At 35.5% G+C, this 10,000-nt stretch overlaps 1 protein-coding gene across 2 annotated transcripts in view; it reads left to right on the top strand.

Moving 5' to 3' along the window:
* Positions 1 to 241: 241 nt before the first annotated feature.
* LOC145670254 (F-box only protein 8-like) overlaps positions 242 to 10,000 on the top strand; it is a 36,774-nt gene continuing 27,015 nt past the window's right edge. For both annotated transcript variants that reach the window (XR_014128247.1, XM_081738667.1), the window contains exons 1-3: positions 242 to 364; positions 3,867 to 4,060; positions 7,151 to 7,304. Coding sequence is in view for 1 of the 2 variants with exons in the window: in XM_081738667.1 (XP_081594793.1) it covers positions 3,943 to 4,060; positions 7,151 to 7,304 (272 nt within the window). In the remaining variant the exon portion in view is untranslated. The remainder of the gene's footprint in view (positions 365 to 3,866; positions 4,061 to 7,150; positions 7,305 to 10,000) is intronic.

Genomic DNA, 10,000 nt, shown 5'->3' with positions numbered 1-10,000 from the left:
ACACAAAGATGAAATTACGAAACAGCTGCATAAGACCATCTGGTATACATTTAAATCGTTGCTATTCACTAAACAAAGGCACCCTGCTGCGAAAGTATGTGGACATACAGCCATAGGCCTACTCGATTTTCTTTTGTTTTCTGCCTTTCTCCTTTACTTACATCACCTTACAACATGCCATTCTTTTATTATAGGTGCCTTCTTTCTTTAGAATTAGTTTCTTGAATACCAAGACCAACTGCGTTCAAGATTAACGAAAAAGACTTGTGTGGACATGTTTTGAAGCTTCTTCAGTTATTTCTGGGCACTTGAGGGATAAATAAGCACGGAAGAAACAAGTTTCTTAAAGGCTTGGGGAAAAACAGTAAGTAATCAGCATAAATTGTATAAATTAATATAAAATTGTATTAAAATATATGATAAAACATTGAACAGGAAATTTGCATCCATTTTCGTGAGAAATTTGCACTGTTGACCAATTGTTCTGAGAATAAAGGAAATTTGTACCAGTTTTGGTGAGAATTTTGCACTGTTGACTAATTGTTGTGAGAATGAAGGAAATTTGTACCAATTTTGGTGAGAAATTTGCACTTTTCTCCAATTCTCGTGAAAATAAGGGAAATTTGTATCAATTTTCGTAAGAAATAAGGCAAAATTATACCAATTTTGGTGAGAAATCTGCACTGTTGACCAATTTTGGTGAAAAAAGGGCTCTATTCTACTTGACTGACCTTTTCTCTAGCAACATTAGATAAGTTAACAAGAATTATAATCTTGTTCAGAGGCTAGGGGCACAGAATTGTGCTTTGGTCCAGGTCTTAGAAAAATGTAAATCTGGTCCTGACAATTACACACGACACAAGAAGAAATATCCGCTTTTCATCAGATTAAACTGACGAACGTAATTTTGGCAAAGAAATGTAAAGAAATATTGCTAAACGCGCGAAGAATATTGAAGGTAGATTGTACCACTGATTTAAATAATTTGCATATTATTTTCCTGTAAAGCATTTTTATAGCACATCTTAAGTTTTTAGGCATCTTCATCTGTATAATTAATTGCAGGGTACGAACAGAGAAAAGCAGCTGCAGCTTAGTGAACTTTCGCGTATTATATTCTTGAAAAAATAAAATAAAATAAAATCGTTTAGTTTTAGTCTCACGGTTATGCCTGCAATGCTCAAGGTGACGGCGATGATGAGAAATGAATGAAATGACGAAATGAAGAAAGTGGGAGAAAACGTAACAATCCCGAGAAAACCCACGCACGAGGTGTTTGTTCACCACAAAGCTCACTTGGCGCGAACTGGGATCGAACTAGGAACCCCATGCACTAGAGGTGAACGCTCTATCACTGAGCCACCGCGGCCTATTATACTTTTGTTCATAACCAGAGTACAGTTCATTGCATTGTGTTGGAAAGTTGAAGGGGGGGGGGGGGGAACTGAGGTGTCCCGTATTCTCATTGAGAAAATATGGCAGGTTTATTTACGCTGGAAGATGTTAATTTCATATAAGACATTTTAAAACATTTATTTATTTCATACAACATGAATTGTATCTGTGTTTTAAATTAATAGACCCCTTTTCGTATTCTTATTTGGCGAACGTCAGTCAGGCTTCTGGATGATTTGATCTACATTTGTTCGTTTGTCTGCCGAGCTCCTTCATGGCTATGCGGTTAGCGTACGCGCCTTCGGCGTGGGACCCGAGTTTGCTTCCTGGAGGGAGCTCATGTGGTTCGGATTCCACGTTAATCAGTAGGTCCCGTCTAATATAGCCTCGCTGCTGAAAGGGTCGTTAAACACAAAATCAACTCAACTCGTTTGTTTGCCTCTACCACACACACTACAGGGTACAACTTTCGGCCTTTTAAGTTAAAATTTTCAGAGTACAAGCACGAGACACAAAATTTCCTGTATAGATTTTGGCGGCATACCAACGTAAATATCAAAATGGCGGCCATTGTTTCAAAACAGCAGTGAGCAGAAAATTGTTCCAAGTTGTGACAACGACATTCTTGAAATATAAATCATATTTTAACACTTTTACCCCAAAGACATTGAAATATTTCGAAAAAACCCGATTAAACCCGAAAAAACTCAATTAAACCCGAAAAAACCCATATGGGCCCAGTTGTCTTGGGCTTTTTCAAAAAAGCCCGGATTTTTTCAAACCCTGTTTTCAGCACAAACAAACAAATAGGAACTGAGTAACGACCCCCTCAAAATGCCTCTGTGATGCTCCTGTTTCCGTTCTGGTGCTTCAGGTCAACATATAAGGTCACTGTTTTTTGGAAATTATAGCAGCAACAGAGATGGCATTTTGCACGTGTCTGTTTGAGCCAAGTACCAACCTGTGTTCCAAATTTCATCCAAATCTGAGAGGGTAAGGTGGGGACCATTGGACCACTTGACATGGAATGTCCCCAGTAGCAATTCTGCAGTCTTATTTCTTTATTCCTATGGTAGGAATATATCTTATATATTTGGCAAATGCAAACGAAAGCTTGTGATTGATGTTTAACTATCGAATATGGTTTATTTTATAGTTATCTATTGTAATATTGTAGAAGCAACCTTAATGGTTCTAATAAATTCGGACAACATGAAGGTTTGCGGAACTGTTTCACAGTATATATTAACGAATGAAACGATTGATGATATACTGTGTAATATGTATTTGCTGAATTGGCAATACAGTTGTCAAACAATCCTTGTATACGGCTGAATCGAAACGATAACTAATTATTGTGGATTAGAATAAACTTAAAAACGTATTGTGGATTAAGATTCATTAAACGTAAAAACGTAGTGTTGTAATGTGAGAAGTGTTCATTTGCATTCCATTTTCGAATATCCCAATGTTAAAATCCCTCAGAAAGACGAATTTGCTGACCCAGTTTTGGTTGAGGGCTATTACACCATCCACACACCCTTTAGATTCCCCCTGCATAGCATATAAGTAATGTAAATAATTATAATAATAATAAAAGCTCTCTCAATAATCGATCACTTTTCTCTAATTCGACAGCCGGCCGTATTAAGGTGGCCGTAGTGTATCGATTTCTAAAGTTAGTAGTTACTCCAAGAAAACAGCACATCTTACTAAGCTCATTTAAGTTACATAACCCTAACAAATGTAATGCATAAATGGTTGTTTCGCACCGTTGACTTCTGTGGGAGAAACGATTGTGTTGTGATTTTTGACATTTTTTTCCGGATCCTGGCTATGATGATTCTTGATGGCAGTGCAAAAATTTAGCTGAATCAGCTAAACCGTTTAGATGATGATGATCCGAGATGCAGTTTTCGCGTTTCACATCAATTGTTTGTTTCTTATGGACAAATCTAGAAAGGTAATTATTGGCGGTGATGAGTTTTCGTTCGGGCTGTTTTGTTAATCTTTCATTGATATTTCTACAGTATGACTTAATTCAAGATTCAGTCGTAGAATATTGAGCTTATTTGGAATTCAAATAGAATAATAATTGAATTGGTTTAGGCCTGTAGGAGGTTTTGCCTGTGTTATTGCATAATGTTAAAACGAATAATAGTGACGAAAAGTTTAGTGCTTAGAATTCGTTTTTTTTTTTTTTTTAATTTATTTATTAATATACTGCCTTATAGCGCGTTCTATTTTTTATTTTCTCTGACCCTAAATGCTTTAATATCCATATTATTCCGTATTCGGGATGTTCCTGAATGTATACCAGTATTTATTATTAAGTATAGATGCCGGTACATGTTTTATGGTGTTCCACATGACTTGACCCGTGAAACTAACTGCTAATGCAGCATATAACTTAGTACAGTGTCTTAGTAGGTAAAATTACTAATTTTTTGATTTTTTTTTTCTATTTTCAGTATAAACTTGCTGTAAAAATAATTTATTCACAATGCTTCATGTCGTGGTGAGTTGATTTCCTTACAATGTGTAACAATGGGGCAGACAATTCGACGACTCCTGCCGGTTGAGTTTGAGACAGAAGTCATCCTCAGATTTCTGCCTTTGGCTTTTGAACCGGATCATCAGTCTGTTCATGCACGTAGAAGAAAGGGTAAGGGCATTTTTCTGTTGTTTTATTTACAATTGCAGTTTGATAAGATTTATAATCAACTGTGTGCTCTAGTGATCAGCATCCTTCTGAAGCAAAAGTACATTCGTTCCTGTCTTCTCACGTACGAATATAAAACAAATTTAAATACAGATATTTAAAAATTAAATTACTACTTTCTGTGATCATCTAATAAGATAAAACCAAGGCATTGAACTTTTGACGTATACCTGGTTTCAGGGTTGGCTGGTTTAAACCAAGGTTTAAACTAACTGTTTTTTTTTTTTAAAAAAAAACAACTGGTTTAAACCAAAAAACGAAAAATGTTCATAAAAGTGTAAGTGTTTGTAAAATCTTGAACACACATTTGTGGGTTATCACGTTTCACTCCCTTATATTATTCGTATTATATTCAGACCTAAATTCCCCATTCATTACTCGAAAAGATTATACTACAAAAGCAACTTTTTTATATATATAAGTTTATAAATGTTTGTTTTGTGATTTTTTTGTAGTTATTATTGTTGTGTAATTGCAATCAAAGAAAATTTTTAAATATTGTTTCATTTCAATGTTTACTATTGATAAAATACATCGAAATGCCGTACTTTTGTGTGTGTGGGGGGGGGGGGGAGAGGTCATACAGACCCCACGAGAGGCATTTAGTGAAATGAGAAGTATCTTTGGTATATATTTATGTATAAATGAGTCTGAGCCAGAGTGGACTCAAATAATTCGTATCTTTATACACTTTTCTTACTGATATGCAAATTAAGTCGTATTTCTTTAATTTGGACCAATAAATGTCGTTGTTAACTAACTTGAACTAAATTAGTTCTTCTGTACTCCGCAGTACTTTGAAATTGTCCATATGTAATTCTGTATAATGGTTTCACTTGTGCAACTGTTTATCTTTTTGTCCTTCTGAAATGACTCTTGACAGTTATATTAAGAGTCTACATCCCAGCGAAATTAAAATACCGCTAATTTTACAGTAATTGTGTGATATCTTCAAATAGGTAAAAGATAATTGAAATATGGAACAAGAGCGCCCTAGACAATATTATTTTGCGTGAGGTACCGTTATCACAAGTCACCTAGCGGCTTTCCGTTTTTAGCTGTTTAGAAACGCGAAAATAAATGCCGATTTTCAAAATGGCTCGAAATCGAAAGCAGATAAGTGAGTCGTGATAACGGTTTCTCATGTAAAATAATATTGTCTAGGGCGCTCTTGTTCCACATTTCGACTATCTTTTATCTATTTGAAGATATTATATAATTACTGTAAAATTAGTGGTATTTTAATTTCGCTGGGATGAAGACTCTTAAGAAGCATGTAAAGATCAGTACAACGTATCTTTATCAGGATTCCTTCGTGAGTGAGTCGGCAGACGTATGGCATTTGTGGCCAATTAGTCCTGGTTCCGAGTTCAAATGGAGGACAATTTCTCTCGGATATAACTCGTGAAGCAGTTTTTATTCCGCTTTAAGCTTATGTGACTCCTTCCAGCATAACCCGGCTGTTGCATAATAACATCAAGGCGAAACAAACTTATTTCTGTCCATATATGATATGAATATATAGAGCAAATTATTTAAACCAAATAAACCTGGTTTAAACCAAAAAAACCTGGTTTAAACAAAAAAACCCGTTTTTTTGTTGTTTTTTTTAAATAAAAACCATGGTTTTTGCCAACCCTGCCTGGTTTAACATCGGGACGTAGAGGAAAGAAAAAGTGCACAAAGAGTTTCACCAGATGCCTCTTGACTAAATATAATAAGCTAGTAATAGGCGACCAAATTGTTTGACAGCTTTTCTGTCTGTTTGTTTGTTACTTTCAAACAACTATAGAAGTTATAACAAAAATTGAAAAATAAATAAAAACGAAAAGAAATGGAATTCAAGATTTTGATGGAATTTGTTTTAAATTGTAATTCATGTATTGTATGGAAACTTAATCTCCGTAAAGCATCAAGAAATTCAGAATGACAGTCTGTCTTTGATTTTTGAATTCCAATTGAACGCCTACATTACGTAGCGGAACATTTGGTTTGGATTTTATCTTACGTTATAAGTTTCAAATATAATGCAGCTCCAGGAAATCCCCATTTTTTTAAAGGTTATATTCAATTAAATTAAAAATATATTTACCATTTCCATAGTTTATAAAATAACTAGGTAAAATAAAATAAGGAAAGATTACCACAGGCTAGCTATTACGGATGGATTGAACTTTAAAAGATTTGGAAAACGTCTGAAAATTATCGTGGATTCCACCTGTTAAACATGCACCGATTTTATGGTTGCTGTATTATCCAAAATTACAAGTATCTACTCCTTACTTTCAAGTTTGTTATAGTACTCATCTCCAGAAATGCCATATCGGGGAAAATGCCCGTACCCAAACAGAGTTCTCATTCGGGAGGCCGTGGGTTCGATTCCCTCTGCCGACCATCCTGACGGGTTTTCTAAAGTTTTCCTCAGTCCTACCAGGCAAATGCCGGGATGGTACCTAGTAAACAGGCCCTAGCCGATAGCTTCTCAAATTCTTTCCATTGTTATTGTTGTTGTTAGAAATCTAGTATAAAACGGTCTGTGAGCTGCATCTGGTGATTGTTAAATAAATAAAAAAAGAAATAATCTGTTGCCGCTGGACAGAACGATACACTTGGACATTTACTGTCGACATTAGCAGTAGTACACCTAGCAATTCAAATGAAACGACCGGAACTCATTAACAGGAAAGCAGGCTGACAACACAAGACTGCATACATCTTTAAGGATCCATCAGAAATTGAGAAGACTTAATTAGGAGGTTTTAATGCATCCATTGTATAGCCAGGACGCGGTGCCATCAGATTGTTATTTGTTTCGGTCTCAGCAGAATTCCCTGAATGGTGTTAAATTAGTTTCAAGAGATGCCTATGAAAACCACATGCAACAATTTTCATTATTTTAAAATCACAATAATTATGTTCAGAATTTTTAACTCCAAAAACACTATACTTCTTAGACAACCTGATATATATTGTTTACACGATATTATATAAACTAAACTTTATGTATTTATATATATATATATTTTTTGACAGTGAACGAATGTGATGGGGAGGACAAATTTCCCGATTTAGCAGACCTACCTCCAGAGCTTGGGCTGGCCGTTTTGTCACACTTAAATGCAACTGATCTTTGTCTAGCTGCGTGCGTTTGGGAAGGTTTAGCTCAAGATGAAATTCTGTGGCAGGGGTAAGAGATATTTATTATTTTTGTCTTTTAAACTATTAATAGCAAATAAAATATAGTAGTATTTGAAAAGAAGATATTAAAAAGAAGTGGATGAGAAAGAGGAGAAAGAGAGAGAGAAACAGAACAATTATACTCTTGTCGTGCAAAAGTCCAAAGAATTAAAGGCCTTACAATTTGCCTTCTGTGATAGATGTTAAAAAGGTAAGTATAGATGCACGGAAGCCGAATTGTCTTGAAAAAATCAGTGATACGGTTGTCAAGGTAACGTGTTTCGTTACTCGTGTAACGTACCGTACTGATAACGTTACATTCTTGTTGCGTCTTGGTTGCATGGGGTTTGAATTTTTTTGTTTTGGGTTGTGTTAGGTTTCGTTTTTGTTCTGATGCGTGTTGGGTTGTATCTGACCTGTTGTTATACGTGTTCCGTGTAGCGATGGTACTTTTTATTTTATGTTCGTTATAGTTACGATTTGATGTTGATGGCATGCGTAATCTTAATCTGCGCCATAGCGTTATTATGTGTACTTTTTGCCTGCGCCATGGACTGTGTTATTATTTTTGAGGGGAGGCTATTGGGTCTCGGCTGAAATTGATTCAGTAATGATGCATATGGTGAATATTCTGTGTCTCGAGAGTATTATTGGCCTGCGTATTATGTATCTGCGGGCCTTGTTAGTGGAGAGAAGGCCTATTAACTAATTATTATGTGGCGGTGGTTGGTAATTGGTCTCGAGGGACTATAAATTTGACATAGATATCCACTGCGCTAGGGGTGTATGAATGTGACATGTAACAACAAATGCATATTAACGTATATTGGAAAATATATACTTGCATACATATGTATACATATTTTAGGTTTTACTCAACTAAATTCGTACATTTTATTAATATGATTATCATTGGCAAAATGAAATTACTTACTTTTAAGTATTACACATTTGGTTGGTTACTAGCATTGTTTGTGGGTTTCTTTCTCTTTTCCGCTTTTCTCTTGTTTGCACTATTACAAGTATTACGCTACTCTTTTGTTTGAGAAGAGTATCGATACGTGTTACATGGCGGGATTAAGTGAGAATAATAAATAAATTTGTTATACACGTTAAAGATTTTAGTTTAGGATTTATATATATAGATAATAGTAGTAATGCAAATCCTTAAATTTGAATGGGGAATGATGTTTACATTTATTATTATTCGTGATGTGAATTATCATGCATAATGTGCGAGTAAGCATGTCAAGTGCACACGAAAAGAGAGAAAAAAACTACCATTATAAAAGAAAACCAAAGTGACGACGCGACTTCTACCGAGTTCTTAAATTTTGAAATTTATTTACTAAATTACATAATTTCGGCGAACCTACATAAAATTTAGTTTTTGGAACAACTTTTGCTACGTTTAGAAATATAAATCGAGCTCCGGTCTAAATTTTATTAAACCTAATTGGAAAATTTTGTCGTCACTATTGAGGGTTCGCTTCGTCCATCATGGGATTGGCGGAATGGACCAAGAAATCGTGAGCAGCATCAGGATCCGACCAGGAATCACCCCGTAAAGAGGAGTGGAAAATGAAATGAAATATTTAAGTTTTACGTCCCACGGTTTTGCCGGTTAGACTAAAGGAGACGGTGATGATGAGAAATGAATGAAATGGTGGAATGAAGAAAGTGGGAGAACCCCTAGAAAATCCACGAGCACGGTGTTTGTCCACCACAAAGTCCACACAGCGCGAGCTGGATCGAACCAGGGACCCCAAGCACCGGAGGTGAACGCTCTACCACTGAGCCACCGCGCCCCCCTAAAGAGGAGTGGAGTTTAGTGGTGTCAGGAGATTGCTAACGACGTTTAAATTTGTGAAACTCAGGTAACCCAAATCATCTTTAATTTTTAGACAATCAGGAACTCGCAATTATTAAAACCAAGATGGCGACTTCCACGCTATCATCATAGTAATAATTTCTACCAAAGTTACTTTGAGTAACAGTGTTCAGTATTGTATTTGTGTGTTGATAGTGATGAATACAGAAATGTCGGGTTAAAATTTGTACGGCTTCACACATCTTAAACATTCTCTGGTTGTCTCTCCACTGATGTGGTCTGTTAAAGTTTTTCTAGAACAATGATATAGATCTTGTATAACTTCCGTTGCTATGGCAACTGTGCATAACTTCAAATTCCATGTTTCTTTCTTCTGAAGTAATTTAAACCTTATGTATAACCATGAGAATTCCAGAAATAGAGTAAAGTCTGGAACTTAAGCATATTTGTTTTAGAATTTGGCTGATGACCTTTAATTACGGAATAGTTACCTCATTTGTAGATACACTTACGGCATCAGCTTGTTGCGCTGACTTAATTATGAGAGACTGATCTGTCATATAAAAAAAGGATAGGATTTTTTGTTTTCTTTTCTCTCTTTGGCACTTCATCTATGTTGAAATTCTGTAATTCTCCTCGCAACAAGTGATACGCGTTATGAATTAACTTTAAGATGCTGTCTGGTAGGATTTTTTTTTTCTGTAGTGCATGCATGTTCATTTGTACATAGTTCATTATTTCATCATATTTGGTTTTGTGGCTAATGCATGCATGATCATTTGTACATAGTTCATTATGTCATCATATTTGGTTTTGTGGCTAAATTGAGCGATTCAATGTTATAGCCATATAGAGCGATGCCTCATATCTACCAC

Source organism: Thermobia domestica, chromosome 14, assembly GCF_964235325.1.
Source record: "Thermobia domestica chromosome 14, izTheDome1.hap1.1, whole genome shotgun sequence".
NCBI classification, from domain to species: Eukaryota; Metazoa; Arthropoda; class Insecta; order Zygentoma; family Lepismatidae; genus Thermobia; species Thermobia domestica.
Note: the sequence above shows the minus strand (reverse complement) of the source record. Positions and strands in the feature narration are given on the sequence as shown.